General features: G+C 60.6%; 1 protein-coding gene across 1 annotated transcript in view; it reads right to left on the minus strand.

Moving 5' to 3' along the window:
- Positions 1-16,571, minus strand: part of SRCIN1 (SRC kinase signaling inhibitor 1) — a 56,025-nt gene extending 39,454 nt beyond the window's left edge. Inside the window, 1 exon segment of the mRNA XM_030966465.1 lies at positions 16,281-16,571. Within this exon segment, the coding sequence (XP_030822325.1) occupies positions 16,281-16,554 (274 nt within the window). The 5' untranslated portion in view covers positions 16,555-16,571.
- Between the last annotated feature and the right edge of the window lie 280 nt (positions 16,572-16,851).

The raw sequence follows: 16,851 nt of genomic DNA on the forward strand, positions 1-16,851 counted from the left end.
AGCAGAAGGGACTGTGACCCTCCAGCCTGGCCTGCGGCTGCCGGCAACTGCCAGGACAAGGCCCAGAGCCGGGCACGGGGCCCTTGGTGTCCCCAGTCCCTCTCCATGAGGGATGAATCCTCACAGGAAGCCAGGAGGGGAGGGGTCCAAGCGCAGCCCACGGTGTTTCCCGCCCTTTGCCCCACAAGGCTGGATCTCCAGAGGGCTCAATTCCACCAGGGAGCACTCGGGGAGGGGATTTTTCCTGGCTCAGGGGGTTTGGGACCACGGCAATCCCACAGCCAGCCCCATCCTTGGCACAGGAGATCCAACTCGCCCAAATCTTGGCTCTGCCACCCCCACGATGGGCTTGCAGTCCACCCCGGAGCTCAGCAGCTCCATCCGCAGCACCGAGCCACGATCCCGCACCCTCCAGGCAGGATTTGGGTGGCACTGCCCCTTTGGGTGACTCCTGCTGGCACCTGGGCACTGCCAGGCATGGGAGAGGCTGGGAAAGGCTGGGTGGGTGTCCCGGGGGGCGCTGGGGAGGCCAGGAATGCTCCCGGCGGGGGTGTGGAGAGCAGCCCCTATTTCTGGGCGCACAGGTAGCACGTTGGTGCTTGGTCACCGCCTGCCGTGCCAGCCCGGTTAGTCACAGCTCGTTAAAAATCAGAAAAGCTGGGAAAAAAATATCTCAGAGCCTCGGCTGAGGCCTCTGAGAGGCAGGAAAACGTGCTCAGGGATGGAAAACACGGGGTGAAATCCTGCAAGGATTCACTGTCAGCCCGAGCAGCCACGGGACAGGGACGCTGCGGGGACATGTGACACATCCGCCTGGCCGCAGGGCACGGTGACACCGAGCCGGTCCCTCGCAGGGTGGTGGCACATCCCACCTCGACACGCTGCGGGTGACACGAGGACAAGGCCAGCGCGCCGTGCCGCCCCTCGGCCCGCTGGGCACACCCTGCTGTCCCCTGCTGTCCCCTCCTGTCCCTTCCTGCCCTGCCGGGCACATCGGGGGTGCCGCCGCGTCCCCCCCGCCCGCCGCCTCCCACCAGCGGCAGCCAGAGCTGCCCAGGCAGCGGGGTTTAGTCAAGCAAAAGGAGGGCAGCAGCAGCTGCCTGCAGCCCTGCGCCTCCTCCTCCTCCTCCTCCTCCTCCTTCTCCCTTCAGAGCCGGGCACGGCACAGCCCACGCCATCTGTGCCCACCTGTGAGGGGCTGGGACTGTCCCCAGTCCCCCAGCCCACACCATCCATCAGCGGGTGGCGAGAGCCCACCTGTGCGGGACTGGGATCCCCAGCCCACCTGTGAGGGGCTGGGACTGTCCCCAGGCTGGGCCTTCTGTCCCTGCCTGGGGCAGGACCCATCTGTGAGGGGCTGGGACCACCATCCATAATTCCCGGGGCAGTGTCCAGCTCTGAGGGGCTGGGACATTGCCCAGGCCACTCCAGAGCCCCCTGTGAGGGTCTGCAACCACCCCAGGCCACTCCAGAGTCCCTTTTGAGGGTCTGGTGCCACCCCAGGCCACTCCAGAGCCCCCTGTGAGGGGCTGGGACCCTTCCCAGGCCACCCCAGAGCCCCCTGTGAGGGTCTGGTACCACCCCACCCACCCCATCCATCACTCCTAGGGCACAGCTCATCCCCGGAGCCTGCGGACCCTGCGCCCCCCCATCCCCACGTCCCCCCGGTCCATACCCACGAGCAGCGCTGGCAGCCGATAGTCCCCGGGCTCGCTGGCTCTGCCCGGCTCCCTCAGCCTGGCCGCGGCTCGGGGGGAAGCTCCAGGGGGCTGCTTTGCCCAGCGGGGCAGCATCGCGGGGGCAGCGGCAGGCGGCTCTGCGCGACAAACACACGCAGCTCATCGCATCTGCTTAACCCGGGCCGGGCACCGGCTAGGTGAGCATTTTGGCATTTCAAGCCGCGCTCCGGGCCCGGCAGGGTCGGCTCCGAGCAGCCGGGTCGGGCGGCGCTGGCTGCCGGTGCTAATTAAAAGCGGGGTGGGCTCGTTACCGAGCGAGGGGGGGGGTGGCACCGACCTGATCGCGCAGCTCTGACCTCGCAGGCGTGCGGCGGCTGTCACCTCGCATCCAGCGCCGCCACTGTCACCTCAAACCCAGCGCCGCCACCGCCAGCTCACACCCAGCACCGAGTCCTCCGCGCCGGAGAGCGGAGCCGCAGCGAGGCCGCGCTGCTGCCGAGCGCTCCCCGCTCCTGTCCCCGCGCTACCGAGGGGCTCTCAGGGCCGGCATTCCCCGCTCCAGCTGCTCCGCCAGCTCCCATCGCTTCCCCTCACATCCTGGCCCTGCCCTGGCTACTTTCCCCCGTTCCCGGTTTTGTCCCTCCGCTCGCTCCGCTGGGCGCGGACGGTTCTCGCTCTGTTTTCCGCCGTTCCGAGCTCCCTGCGGGTCCTCCGGGGATTTTTTTCCCCCCTCCTTCCCGTGGAAATGTCAGCGTGCCCCCTCAAACGCATCACATGGGCTGGGCAGTGCCAGCAGCCGGGCAGTGCCATCAGCGCCCGGATTGTCGCGCTGCCCTGGCCGTGTCCCTGCCGGCGACACCGCGGGGCTCTGCCCGAGCTGCCACCACCCCCAGGAGCCAGCCCCGAGGGTCCCGCGAGGCAGGATGTCCCTGATGGCGCCAAGCTGCCCACCCCTGGGCACCGACACCCCAAAATGTCCCCGCTGTGAGCCCGCAGCTGATCCCCCGGGGAGCTCGGGAAGGAATTCCAGCGGTTTTCTGGGTTTGTCCCCAGAGGTTTTCTGGGTTTGTCCCCAGCGGTTTTCTGGGTTTGTCCCCAGAGGTTTTCTGGGTTTGTCCCCAGGACACGGCGCTGGTCACTGCAGGCAGAGTCAGACTGCAACCTCCACGGACAGCACTGACCATTCCCAAAATTCCCAGGGTGAGGGGATGATCCCGAAGGAAGGAGGAGCGGTGAACACCTGAGGGGCACAGCCCGCTCCCTCCAAACCCATAAAACCATCCCTGCCCCCACATTTTGGGGGGTTTTCTCTCAGTGCCACCCCCAGGGATCCGGGGAGATGTTGCCCCAGCCAAAGGAACCCCAAACCCAACCTCAGCCCACCCCACAGGGCTGTGACCCCCCTCCCCAGGTGTATTTCAGTCCAAATGCTGATGTCGCAGGATTAAAAATCTTGGAATTTGGGATCAATAAGGCCGGAAAAGCCTTCCAAGCATCCCCCAGCGCTGATGTGTCACCGTGTCCCCAAGTGTCACCTCCACATGACCTTTAACCCTCTGCAGGGACGGTGACTCCACACCTTCCTGGGCAGCTCAGATGGCTCCAGGTGGGAAGAGCTGGGAATTCAGGATTGCTCACATCCCCTTGGATTTTCCCGATTTTTGACACGGGGGAAACTGAGGCATGGACCGGGCAGGGCCAGGAACGCTCCCGATTCCCGGCCCAGGGCAAGAAGGGAGAAACTCCAGAGCCCTGAGCTCCTCCTGGAGCCTCTCCAGGCTCCCCAGCAGCCGCAGCCGTGAGTCACAGCTGGCACAGGCGGCACTCACGACACCAGGAACCTTCCCAAAAAATTCCTTCTCCTCGCAGCTGAGCGCTCTGGGCCGGTTCCCGCACCCCACACGCCCCGCGGGGGATTTCCGCCCCTTCTCTCCCTCACTTTGGGGCCGAGGGAATCTTTCCCTGTTAATATCCAATATTATCCACGTGAGGTTGATTCCTGCCTGGAGGAGAGGCGGGAATTGCTCCAAAAATAAAGGGGACAAAAAGGTTGGATGCACAAATGGCGAGGAGAGATGACCAAGGACATGCAGCAGGGCAGGGACAGGGACAGGGACAGGGACAGGGACAGGGACAGGGACAGGGACAGGGACAGGGACAGGGACAGGGACAGGGACAGGGACAGAGCAGGGACAGCGACAAGGCCAGGACGTTTCTCAGGACCCGCAGCTCCAGGGAAGGCGCTCCCTGTCCCTGGAAGAACTCGGGAATAGCGGAGATGTTCCCGGGAAAACGCTGGCAGATAAACGCGACGAGGATTAATTGTCCTTCCCGCTGATCCCTGAAAACCCGGCTGGGAGGATGCGGTGACCTTTTAATTGTGATTGCGCTGCTGATGAGGGGTTAATGAGCTGCCACGTCTCTGTCACCCACTGTCCTCACTGTCCCCCATTCCACGGGGACTGGAGCTCCAATCAAACAAGGTTACAAAACAAGACTACGATTCATTTCCTCTTATTAAGACATAGACAGAAATATAAAAATTGTAAAAGAAGCTATTATATAAATGCCATTATGTACTATGCCATGGGATGGGGGAAGGAGCCGAGGCCAGCTCCAGCACCCAGGTTTATCCCGGGATAAATCCCAGCCAGCATCACCCGCGCCTGGTGCTGTGCACCAGCACAGGGACAGTCCCCAACAGGGTCCAGCTGTCCCCAGGGGAAGTGCCACCAATCCCTGCGCCCTGAAACCCCGCGGAAAGGAGGGAAACGCCCGGATTTAAATCCAACCCCCCTTTTCCCCCCACTTTGGGCTCTCCCAAGGCGGTGACTTCCCTGCGGCACAACCCTGAGCTGGCAGGGTGGTGACAAAGGTGTCACCCCACTGCTGGTGACACCGCTGGAGCTCCGGCGTGTCCAGGAGGCAACTCCCGGGGAAAAGCTGCTAAAAGCAGCTCCGACACGTCGGGGTGAGACATCCGCATTCACACCTGCGCTCCAGGACACGATTTCGCTCTCAGCAGCTCCTAGGGAGCCGCTGGATGCTCCGTTCATTCCGTTCCCGCTCCGTTCCCGCTCCGTTCCGCTCCGTTCCTCCCGGCCCATCCCTCGGGGAATCCCGGAGCTCCTCACGATGCCCTAAGTTTTAGATTTTATATTTTTCAGATACTGTGCTGCTTTACTCAGTGGGACAGTCACGGATCGGGGTTGGGATGGGGACAGTGGAACAGTCACGGATCGGGGTTGGGGTGGGAACACTGGGACAGTCACAGATCAGGAATGCGGGCCCCCTCCCGGAGCTGTCACAGACAGCGGGGCTTTGTGCCCTTGCCCAGTCTATAGAGCAATATTCACACAGGCGGTGCCCTCACAGTGGCACAGAGGGGCCTTTGTGTCACCAGCACGGCCACCAGAGATGGGGACAAACAGAGCCCTGGAGGGGGAGGATCGGGGATGGCACACAGGGACAGAGGGGCAGTGCCAGGTGAGGATGGATGTGCCCATTTTTGGATGGTGTTTCCAGGTGGGGACCGCTGTGCCCCATTCCCTTGGGCGGTGCCATGTCAGAGCCTGGTCAGGAAGCACTTCCCTAAATCCCCAAATCCCCAAATTCCTGCTCCTGGCACCACAGCCCCAATCCCTGCTCCAGGAAAAGCCGTGCCAGGAGCCGAGCTGTGCCCCCAGGCAGGGGTGGCAGCGCTGGAGGCTGTGGGGACAGTGACAGCGGCGCAGGCAGGACACACCAGACACAACCCCAACCCTCGAGGGGTCTCGAATGAGCAAAAACCCCTCTTCAGGCGGACAGAAAAACCTTTTTCACTCGGAAAGGAGGCTGCGAGTGCCGGTGAGGCATCGGATTGGGAGGAAACCGAGTTAAGCAGTGAAAAAACCCTTAAAGACCTCTTGGCACCGCGCAGCTCCGAGCCTTTCACAGCTGAAGGGCCCGGAAATGCAGCTCCTGATCAAACCCAGCCAAGTGACGGCTGCTGAGTTCTCAAATCACACCAAAAACTCCTCAAAGCCCGAGCAGAAGCAGCCGGAGGTGTGGCAGGGATGGCTCAGCCTGCTCGGATCCGCGGGCAACATCTGCCGAGCCTGGCATCGCCCTCGGCGCTGGCAGCGCCCGGCGCCGCTCCCAGGCGGGAGCTGCCAAGCGGTGCCAGGTGGGGCCGAGGGAATTTTGGCACCCGCGGGTCCCCTCCAGCCTCCCACGGCCCTCTCATCCCAAGCTGTTCCCGCAGCACCCTCTGGATCAGCCCGTGCATTTGGGGTTTTGCTCCCCAGCTGGTGGCGGAGCCCAGCCCCTCCTGGAGAAGCGAGAATTTGTTCCCCGGAGCCGAGCGGAGCCTGGCACAGCCTCCCGAGATGCAGCAACACCTCCGGGGCCCGGCTGGCGCCCGGCGCGCCCGGCGCCCACCGCCTGCACCCGGCGCCCTGGCACGGCCCCAAACCCCGCTGCTCCAGAACCTTTCCCCGTTTCCTTTGCTCACTTCGCTCAGAGCGGCCGCAGGATCGGGAGATGCGCCCCGTTCTGCCTTAAAATATCCTCAAATCCACCTGTGGGAGGGGGAAGGGGAAGGGACAAGTGCCAGGAGCGGCTGCGGCAGCCCTGGGAGCAGGGTCCGGGCCACATTTGGGGAGAGAGGAGAGGGAAAAGCCTCAGCAGGGGCAGCGCTGGGGTCTGGGGGCACAAATCCTCTCCTCGCGGAGCTTTGGGATCGTTGGAAGGATCCCAGGAAGGTTTGGGATGGAGGGAACCCTAAGGTTCACCTCCTGCCATGGTTGGGGACATCTCCCACCATCCCAGGCTGCTCCAGCCTGGCCTTGGACGCGTCCAGGGATGAAGCAGCCGCAGATTTTCTCCTCTTTTCGTGCAGGAAGATCCCAAAATGCCACAGGAGAGGTCTCAAACCTCCTGGCTGTGCCACTGCCAGGGTGTCCCTGCTTCCAGGGACAATCTGCAGGATGGAATAAATCCAGGGGGTCACTCCGAGCCCTGGGACCATCCCGCTCCAGGGATGCTGCTGGAGAGCCCCAACATACCTGGAAAAGCCTCGGCACCTCTGGGGGTTTGGAAATGGTTAAATCCAGAGGAAATAAATGGAATTTTTCAAGGCAGGTGAGGTTTGGATCTCCAGCTCCATCCCCTGGGGACGCCCCAGCAGCTCCCACCTCACCTGGGGACCTCTGCTCTTCCTCCCAAGGCAGCCCCGGGATTTCAATCACGTCCGGAGCTACTGCTGGTGCCAAAATCAGCCGTTAAATCAGCATTTCCCGACCTCTCCGTTTATATCCCTGCGCTCTTTACCCGTTTGGAAGCGGCAGGAGGGAGCGGTTTAAAGGCATCCGAGAGCAATTCTTAAATTAACGATTTGCAAATGGCTTAATTGAGGTCCTGGTCTGGCTCTTTGCAGCGGAGAGGTTCTGAATCATTGCTATTTGTTGGGTTTTATTGTGAATTTCAGGCCCTGGGCTCCGATAACAGCTTTAAAACCTCGCCTAGGGCCGGGAGCTGCGGCTTAAACTGGGCTGGGAGTTGTGGTTTAAACTGGGCACGGGCAGATGGGGGTGAGGCAACGGGAATTGGGGGAAAAATAGGAGAGGGAAGAAGGAAATGGGGGAGCTGGGGGATGCTCACAGCCCTCCTGGGGAATTTCTGTGGCTTTGTGTAAGGATTTTGCACTGATAAAAATAAAATTTGGGGTGTTTGGAGGGAGGGAAGCTCAGCCCTGTGGTTGGGGATGAGGGATCCCTGCTGAGAGTGGGGATTTGGGGTTTTAGGGGTGAAACAGGAGTTTGGACAGGGCTTGGAGCAGCTGGGATGGTGGCAGGCGGCCGTGCCTGGTGGGATTGAAGGTCCTTCCATCCCAAACCATTCCCTGATCCCGCAAAGATCCCAGAAAGATCCCAGAAAGATCCCAGAAAAGCCCATAAAGGTCCCATTCCCCACCAACACCGCAGATCCTGGGCGTGGGGCTGAGCCCTTTGGTTTTGCACCTTTCCCAAAATTCATCTCCCGGCAGGGCAGGAGAGGTGGAGGCACCTGGAGGGGATGAAAGGGACCAGGAAGGGACGGAAGGACAGGGAGGGGATGGAAGGGACCGGGAAATGCCGGAAGGAACTGGAAAGAGGCACCAGGAGGGGCTGGAGAGCATCGGGAAGGGATGGAAGAGACCGGGAAGGGCTGGAAGGAACCGGGAAGGGATGGAAGGAACCGGGAACAGCTGGAAGGCTCCGGGAGGAGCTGGAAGGCTCCAGGAGAGGATGGAAGGAACTGGGAATGGCTGGAAGGCTCCAGTAAGGGCTGGAAGCCCTCTCAGGCAGCCAAGGCCGCTCCTGTCTGCTCCAACTCCTCTGCCGGCGGGGGCTCTAATTGCGGCACATCAGACGGTAATTATAGGTGCAGTAATTATAGGTACAGCTCTGACGACGCTGCAGCCGTCAGGCGGCTCTGGCAGGAGCAGCCGCGGGGAGCCGGGGCCGCATCCTCTCCCCCCGCTCCCGGCTCTATTTTGGGGATCTCTCGGCGCTGCCCCGGCCCCCGGACACCTGCTCATCCCTCAGGGCGAGCGCCGGCCCCAGCCCGCTCTCCGGGATGGAAAAGCGGCTCCAGGCCGCGGATCCCGGGGAATTTCCACCGGGAATTGTTTCCACCAGGGAATTTTTACCGGGGAATTAATTTCACTGCACCCCGAGCTTCTCCTGGGGTGGATCACCTGTGGATGCACCCCGGAATTCCCAGGGGGAAGCGTCTGGAGCTTCTGCAGCGAGGCTGGCCAGGTGGCAACCGGGGCCAGCAGCCAGCGAGGGAACGGGGAGCTCAGACAGCTCCAGGGAGGAGGAGGAGGGTGAGGAGGATGGGGAGAAGGAGGAGGAAGAGAAGAATGAGCAGAAGGAGGATGAAGATGGTGAGGATAAGGGGGAGGATGAGGAGAATGCACAGGATGAGGAGGATGAGAATGGGGAGGATGAGGAGAATGCACAGGATGAGGAGGATGAGAATGAGGAGGATGAGGAGAAGGAGCATGAAGACAAGGTGGATGAAGATGAGGAGGATGAGGAGGATGAAGGTGCCACTGGTTGTGCCCCAGTTTTACAAGTGGGGGAGGAAGAAGCCCATGGGGGAGGAGCAATAATTGGATAATTGTAATTAAAAGGCAAACGGTGGCCCGGAACAGGAGAGGGCAGTGGGGACTGGGGGATGGGGACATTTCCCTGTCCCACGGGGTTGGGGACACACTTGCTCTGTCCCACGGGGTTGGGGACAATATTTTCCTTTCTCCCAGTGGGATGGGGACAATCCCTTCCCCGTCCCACTGGGATGGGGACAACCTGTCTCTACGGGATGGGGACACTTTCCTCTGTCCCACGGGTCCCTGTCCCCTGCTCTGGGACAGCTGTGGCCACCGCCCCTTCCCCTGGGAAGCCACGAGCATTCCCACCATTCCCACACAGAATTCCCGGCTCATCCCATCCCAGCTGCCTCCTGTCACCTTCAGCAGGACTTTGGTGACAAAACCCGGGGACGTTTGGGGACAAAAGCCACCTCCACCCCTCCCTGGCCGCTCCAGGGTTTTTCCGGGCCAGATGAAAGCGGCGCCGGTTTCCTCCAGGTGTTCACAACCCTCGGGAAGGGTCAGGAGGCGCTTTGGGGCCGGGAGACAAAACTCATTAATGTCCCCATTAGCGGTGGCCTCGCTGGCGCTGTCACCTCCGCCAGGACGCGGCGGCGCTTTCATCCCCCCAGACAGAGGCGGAAAAGCAGACGGGAGGCAGGGAAAATGTTCCAAAGGGTCGGGAAAATGTGTTTTTTTCCATAATTCTCGCTCCTGATCCCACATCAACGTCCTTTGGGATGTCACCCTGGCGCTTGTGACTCGGGAGGTGTCACCAAGGGTTTGTGGGGGAAGAGGGGTCGGGAGGGGATTTCCTGGTTGGAAAAGATTCCCCAAATCCCACAGATCCTACAAATTCTCTACCGTGCTTCCTTGTGCTGGGTTTGACACCTCCAGGAGCTGCGTGGTCCATTCAACCACTGGATCCCTAAGGACCGCCACTGAGTCCCACAAATGCATTGCCACTGAATCCCAAAAATCATTGCTGAATCCCAAAAAACCATCACCACTGAATCCCAAAGAATCACCACTGAGTCCCAAAAAAGTCACCACTGAATCTCAAGGAACCATTGGCACCGAATTCCAAGAAAACATCACCATTGAATCCCAAAGACCATCATCACTCAATCCCCCCAAAAATCACGATTGAATCCCCCCAAAAATTACAGTTGAATCCCAAAGAAGTAGCACCACTGAATTCCAAAATAAATCACTGTTGAATCCCAAAAAAAAGTAGCCACCGAATCCCAAAAACCGATCACCACTGAATCCCGAAAATAATCCCAAAAATAATCACAAAAATAATCACAAAAATAATGAAAAAAGGCAGAGCACCAAGGATCCTTTTAGGATCACCAGGATCCCTCCAGGAGCACCAGGAATCCTTTTAGCAACACCCAAAATCTCTCCATGATCACCAAGGTTCCTCCAGGACCACAAAACTCCACAAGTCCATCCTGTCCTCCGCCAAAAGTTTGGGAAGCGACACCTCGACCATGGATGCCAACCAAAATCCAGGCAGGAGACTCCTACAAACATCCCAAAATCTGGGCACGACCCTCTAAAACATCGCAAAAAATGGATGGGACCCTTTCAAACATCCCAAAATTTGGGCTCTGGGTGCTGCCCTCACCCACCACGGGCCCGGCTCTGGGGAGAGGGGCAGGGAAAGAGTGAAAATCATGGAATTGTGGGAAATCCAGGGAAAAGGGGAGGACGCTGTTGGCCCCCGGTACTGACCTGGAGACTTTAAACAAAGGGAACACAGTCCTGGCTTCTTCCCGCCCGCAATTCCATGGAGCCCTGGGTAGGGACAGCAAAGGAGGAGATTCATGAATTTGGGAAATTCCAGCTGGGAATTTTTTATTATTGTTGTTGTTGTTTGGTTTTTTTTTTTTTTTTTTTTCCGGGAATTCAGATAGGGGGAAAGAAATAAATTAATCAGAACAAGCGAAACACAGAGAAAAAACCCGAAATAAAAGAGTGGCAGGAAAGGGGTGACCAGGACAGGGCGAGAGGGGACACAGACTCCACAAAAATCCCTTTTTCTGCCAGGAATAGGGTGGGAAAGGGATCCACGACATTTCCTACACCCCAACCCCCCCCAGAGGATAAAAACCCGACCAAGCCCTTTTATCCCTATTTCCCCTGGATTTTTGGGGCGGTTTTGGGGGGATTTTGGAGGCTCCTAGCGACGGATCCTAAATCTGGGAAGGAATTTCACGGCCGCTGTGAGGAAATCATCTCCGAGGCATGAGAAAAACAGGGAAACAAAAAACCAATAAAAACCATGGAATGTGAGTGGAAAATCCTTCGGAAATTTGCTTCGTTCCTTTGTTTTGATAATTGAGGAGGGGATGAATTATTTATGCCGCATTTTGCAACCTGCCAGGAAAGCCTGTGGGAATCTCCTTCCTCTCCCTTGTGACACCTGAGAGGTGAAAATTTGGGAATTTTAGGGGGAAAAGAGAAAGGAGGAGGCCAAAGGTGGCTCCTTTGGTTTTCCAGGGAGAATGGAGCTCTCCAATCCTCTCCTCGGGATTTTGGAGGGAAGGGGAAGGTCGGGGGTGCTCTCAGCTTGGGTTCCCAGCTGGGATCGGGAATTCTCAACTGGGATCGTGAATTCCCAACTGGGATCGTGAATTCCCAGCTGGGATCCTGAATTTCCAGCTGGAATAATGAATTCCTGACTGGAATAATGAATTCCCAGCTGGAATTCCAAAGCCTGGGAATTCCCAAGCTTTGATCTCGGCCTCGCCTGCATGACCTCGGGGCTCGGACCTGCCCTGGGAACACCCAGGTTTCCCAAAGTTTGGATGGAAGGGAGATAAAAGCTGGGAAAAGCTCCCAATTTTCACTCTCCTGAGTTATTTTTTCCAGGGATGGGGCAGCCAGAAATTCCCTCAAATTCCAGGAATGTGACCCCATGGGGAATCCATCCTGCCCGAGCTCCCTGTGAGCACTGATTCCCAGTATTCTGCAGGGAATTTTATGGGATTTGGAGAGGAGGAGGAGCCCAGAGCCCACCTGAGACCCTCGGGGGTGGGGAGGGGGCTGTGTCACCTGGGGGCACAAAAGGGAGGCGGGGATGGATTTGGGAGATTCCCGGGGGAAGGAGCGGGGCTTGGCAGGGGAAGAACAGGAGGAGGAGGAGGGCAGGGAAGGCTCCATGGCGGTGTCCTTGAGAGTCCTTCGGAGGCTCTCGCGGCTCGGGAAGGGCTGAAAATCCCCGAGTGCTCCTGGATTCGATGGCCGGCACTGCGGGAAGGGACGGGGGGAGGGAGGGAGGGACGGAGCAGGAGCGGGGGAAGGAGGGGAAAGCGCCGCGCCCTGACAGGACCTGGGGACAGCGCCGCACCCTGACAGGACCTGGGGACAGCGCCGCACCCTGACAGGACCTGGGGATAGTGCTACACCCTGACAGGACCTGGGGACAGCGCTACACCCTGACAGGACCTGGGATAGTGCTACACCCTGACAGGACCTGGGGACAGCGCCGCACCCTGACAGGACCTGGGGACAGCGCTACACCCTGACAGGACCTGGGGATAGTGCTACACCCTGACAGGACCTGGGGACAGCGCCGCACCCTGACAGGACCTGGGGACAGCGCCGCACCCTGACAGGACCAGCTTGCAGGAATTCAGCTCCCACAGTTCCCAGTTTGGGGTGGGATTCAGCTCCCACAGTTCCCAGTTTGGGGTGGGATTCAGCTCCCACAGTTCCCAGTTTGGGACTGGGATTGAGCTCCCACAGTTCCCAGTTTGGGGCTGGGATTCAGCTCCCACAGTTCCCAGTCTGGGGCTGGGATTCAGCTCCCACAGTTCCCAGTTTGGGACTGGGATTCAGCTCCCACAGTTCCCAGTTTGGGGTGGGATTCAGCTCCCACAGTTCCCAGTTTGGGACTGGGATTCAGCTCCCACAGTTCCCAGTTTGGGACTGGGATTCAGCTCCCACAGTTCCCAGTCTGGGGCTGGGATTCAGCTCCCACAGTTCCCAGTTTGGGGTGGGATTCAGCTCCCACATTTCCCAGCTTTTTGCTGTTCCCGGATCACTGAACTCCTCCTCTGCCTCCGCAATCAGAACATTTCAGCAGCGAGAGAACAACACAAACAACTCCGAAGTGTTTTTGTCCCCCTCCTTTCCCTTCCCTTCCTTTTCCTCCCACCCTCTCCATCATCTGCTGGCGATGAATCTCCAAAAAAAAAAAAACAACTCTTTAAAAAATTGAGAAAAAACCCAAACCCCATCATTTGCACGGATTCTGAAAGTGGAAAGCGAGCGGGGGGAGGGATAAAATAAAAATAAAATAAAACCAGCTGACAGCAAAGTTTCATTGTCCCCGAGCTGTGATCAGGGAGGGCTCAGCCTGAAGAGCCCTCGAGTCCCACGGCACCTGCAGCTGGCACGGGGAGGGAGGGGAGGGAGGGGAAGGGAGGGGAAGGGAGGGCTCTCAGAGAGCTGAGAATCCTCCTGGGGACAGATTTGGGATGTCCCCAAAGCCTGGGAGGAATGGGGGTGCTGGCTGGCGAGGGCCAGAGCCCCGGTTTGGGGGTTTGGAATGGGAGAATCCCACAGAGTCTGGGGAAAGGGCCTCAGCTCTTCATCCTGGGGAGCTCGAGTTTTGTGGGATCGTGGAATATCATGGGATTATGGAATTTCATGGGGTCACGGAATGATTAGCGCTGCAAGGACCTGGAGGATCCTCTCATCCCAACCATTCAGGATCCTTTCATCCCAGCTGTGGCCATTCCCTCTCCTCCCGTCCCTTGGGATCACAGCCCAGCCCCTCTGGCTGTCGCCTCCCGTCAGGGACCTCAGAAGGCCCCTCCTGATCCCCCTTTCCTCCAGGACCAACATTCCCACTCCCTCAGGAGCTCCCGCCCCTTCCCAGGATCACTCCCACATCCTGTCACAGGGACGGGACAGGGACACGCCACCCCGGCCCTGTCCCCTCCCCGCCAGCCCCGGGCCCTCGCTGCCATGGGACGCGGCTGCCACGTGTCGCCGCTGTCCCCAGGGCATGGGGGATCGATGGCGACAATCGATGGCTCTAATTAAACCCTGCCCTGATGGCTCTGCCCCGCCGAGGTGGCCCCTGGGGACCGCGGGTGACACTCCGGAGCCAAGGGCACCCCGCTGCCATGGGAAGGGTGGGAATGGGGGAATTTTGGGGAATTTTGGGGAATTTTGGGGGAATTTTGGAGAGGGGAAGGGAAGGGAAGGGAAGGGAAGGGAAGGGAAGGGAAGGGAAGGGAAGGGAAGGGAAGGGAAGGGAAGGGAAGGGAAGGGAAGGGAAGGGAAGGGAAGGGAAGGGAAGGGAAGGGAAGGGAAGGGAAGGGAAGGGAAGGGAAGGGAAGGGAAGGGAAGGGACAATGTGAGGGGACAGAGGTGCCACCCTCACCAGGGTGTCCAGCCAGCATGGATCGGGTTCGTGCCCCGGGCTCACCCCTAGCCCAGCAGGGAGGTGTCTTTGTTCCCCTTTTCCTAAAGGCAAAGCCACATTTTGGGGGGAAATCCGCCGTTTTCCTGAGTGGGGGAGCAGAGCTGAGCCTGGCAGCGACACCCATGCCCCACCAGTGCCCCACAGCTCCCAGTCAGTGCAAGTCCCCAGCCAGGGCTGTCCCCACCCTCCCCTGTCCCAGGAGGGGCACCAGCACCCCCAGACCGTGACCAGGACATTCCATAAAAACAAACATTTCCAAAAAAAAGGGTGGGCATCCGTCCCTGCCCATCCCACCGTGCTGGAGGGGACAAAGCCCGCAGCTCCTTCTGCACAAAGCCACCAAAACCCGCTGTGGCCGCCCTGCCGCGGCCGGGGGCTCCTCAATGCCCTCCCGAGGGGTCCCAGTCCCTCCCAGCAGCTCCCAGTGGGGAGGAGGCTCCTGCCGGGGGCTCCGAGCCCTTCCCAGGGGCGGCTGAGCGTTGCCGGGGGCAGCCTGGTGGGAGATAATTAACGCGTTGGAAATGAATTCCTCATTAAAAGCCGGCAGCAGCCGCCGCTGGGGCTGGAACAGCCCCGGGCTGCACTGCCCTGAACGCCGGGTGGGTTTGGGGGGGACAGGAGGGGCCTTGAAGGGCCCCCCCGCCCCTTTTGCCAGCTCTGGGAAATCCGTGGGGCATCCAGAGGGGCTGGGGAGCACCTGCATCCCCAGAAGGTGGGGTTCGGGGGTACCTGCACCCCAAAGATGGGGACTGGGGAGCACCTGAATCCCCAGGATGGGAATTGGGAAGAACCTGCACCCCAAAGATGGGGACTGGGAAGCACCTGAACCCTCGGGATGGTGCCTGCACCCCCAAAAGGGGTGACTGGGGAGCACCCACACCCCCAGAACGCGGGGCTGGGGCTTTGGGGAACCCAGGCTCCGACTTTGGGGTCCCCGGGGAGGGTTGAACGCCGCTCCCGGTGCGAGACCCCTCCCCTGAGGTGTGACCCCCGTGTCACCCCTGGGGGCGCCGGGAAGGGGCGCAGCTCCCGAGGGCCCCGCCGCCCGTTCCGGCCGCGCTCCCGGCTCCCAGCCCAACTTCCCGGGGAGTTGGGTGCCCGCCGGGAGGGTGCCAGGCCGGGCGGGCACGGCGGCATCGCCACTCGCCAGCCCCGGTGCCACGGCGAGAACAAAGAGAGCGGAGGGGCGAGCGCGGAGCTGCCGGCGGCCAGCGCAGACAAAGGGACCCCCGCCCGTGTCGCTGTCACCTCGCGGGGCTGGCGCGGGGCAGGGCGGCGCCCGGACCCCGCGGAGGCTCCGCGAGCTCAGGGCTGGCCACCTCCGGAGTTATTTTAAGTTTCCCTCCGCGCCTCCTCCCCCCACGCCCCAGCTCAGCCCGGGATGCGCCAGATTTATTTATTTATATATTTTTTAATGATTTTTTTTTCCCCCCGTGCTGCGAGGATGCTGAAAATGTCGCCCCGGGGGCCACCCGGTGGCTCGCGCTGGCCTTTGTGTCTCGGCAGGGGCTGGCGAGGAGGAAAAGCGAACGCAGCAGGTGAGGGAGAGCCCGCGGCTCCCTCCACGCCCAGCTGGGAACAAACCCCGAGCCCGGCCTCTCCCAGCACGGCTCGGCCACCAAAACATCCCGGTTAAATCCCGACCAGGGCGGCTGGAGCTGCCATCGGCACAAACCCGCCCCCTCCGAGCACCCCCAGAGCCCGCAGCGCTCCCCATCTCCGGTGGGGCAACATCGCCCCCCAAAAAGCGGCCCCGCCAGCACCGACCCCACAACCGCGGCCCTGCTGTCCCCAGAGGGGCGGGGGGGTCACCGCGTCCCGGCGCTTGTCACACGCCCCTCCGGAGCGCCACAGCCCCGCCACAGCTGGGCGGCCACCAAAACTCCGGCAGCATTTTGTGCCCCCCTCACCCCACCCCGGGCATCACCGAGAAAAGCAGGGCTGGGGAGGAGGGAGGAAAGGGAGGCAAAAAAACCACACAAATAAAAAAAAAATACCTGCTACTTAAGAATGGATGCACATAGTGAGAGTGACATGCCTTGAGAGGGTGTATTCCCCATTGCTGCTCGCCGAGGCTGCTGCTGCGCTTTTGGGGTTTTTGGGGTGGCTTTTCCTCTATTTTTATTTTTCCTCCTCTCCTTTCCTGCGGGGAGAAGGGGCTTCAGGCCCGGCCGAGCTCGGCAGGAGCGGCGGCGGCGGCGGCGGGGAGTGGGCGCGGGGAGCGCGCCGGGAGCGTGCCCGGCTGCGCGTGGGAGAGCGCGCGGCCCCGCGAGGTACAAAAGGGAGCGAACGAACGAACGGCAAAAACACATTAGCTCATGATGGATCCGCGCGGGGAGGGGGGCACGGCTGCCCCCGGCCCCGCGCTGCCTCTTAAAGGCCTCTCTCTCCCTCTTAAAGGTTTTTTTTCCTGGTGTTGCTGTTTTTGGTTTTTTCCCTTTCTCCTCTGATTTGCCGGCAGCGCTGGCACGCGCGCGTCGCTGTCGCTGTCGCCGGGTGACAGCGGGGACCCGCGGGAGCGCGCACGGGGAGGGAGGGGGCGAGGGAGGGAGGGAGCGAGGGAGGAGCCGTCCCCGGAGGTTTGGGGTCGCCGCGGGGGTGAGGGGGGG

The sequence above is a fragment of the Camarhynchus parvulus genome, chromosome 27 (assembly GCF_901933205.1).
Source record: "Camarhynchus parvulus chromosome 27, STF_HiC, whole genome shotgun sequence".
In the NCBI taxonomy this organism is placed as follows: domain Eukaryota; kingdom Metazoa; phylum Chordata; class Aves; order Passeriformes; family Thraupidae; genus Camarhynchus; species Camarhynchus parvulus.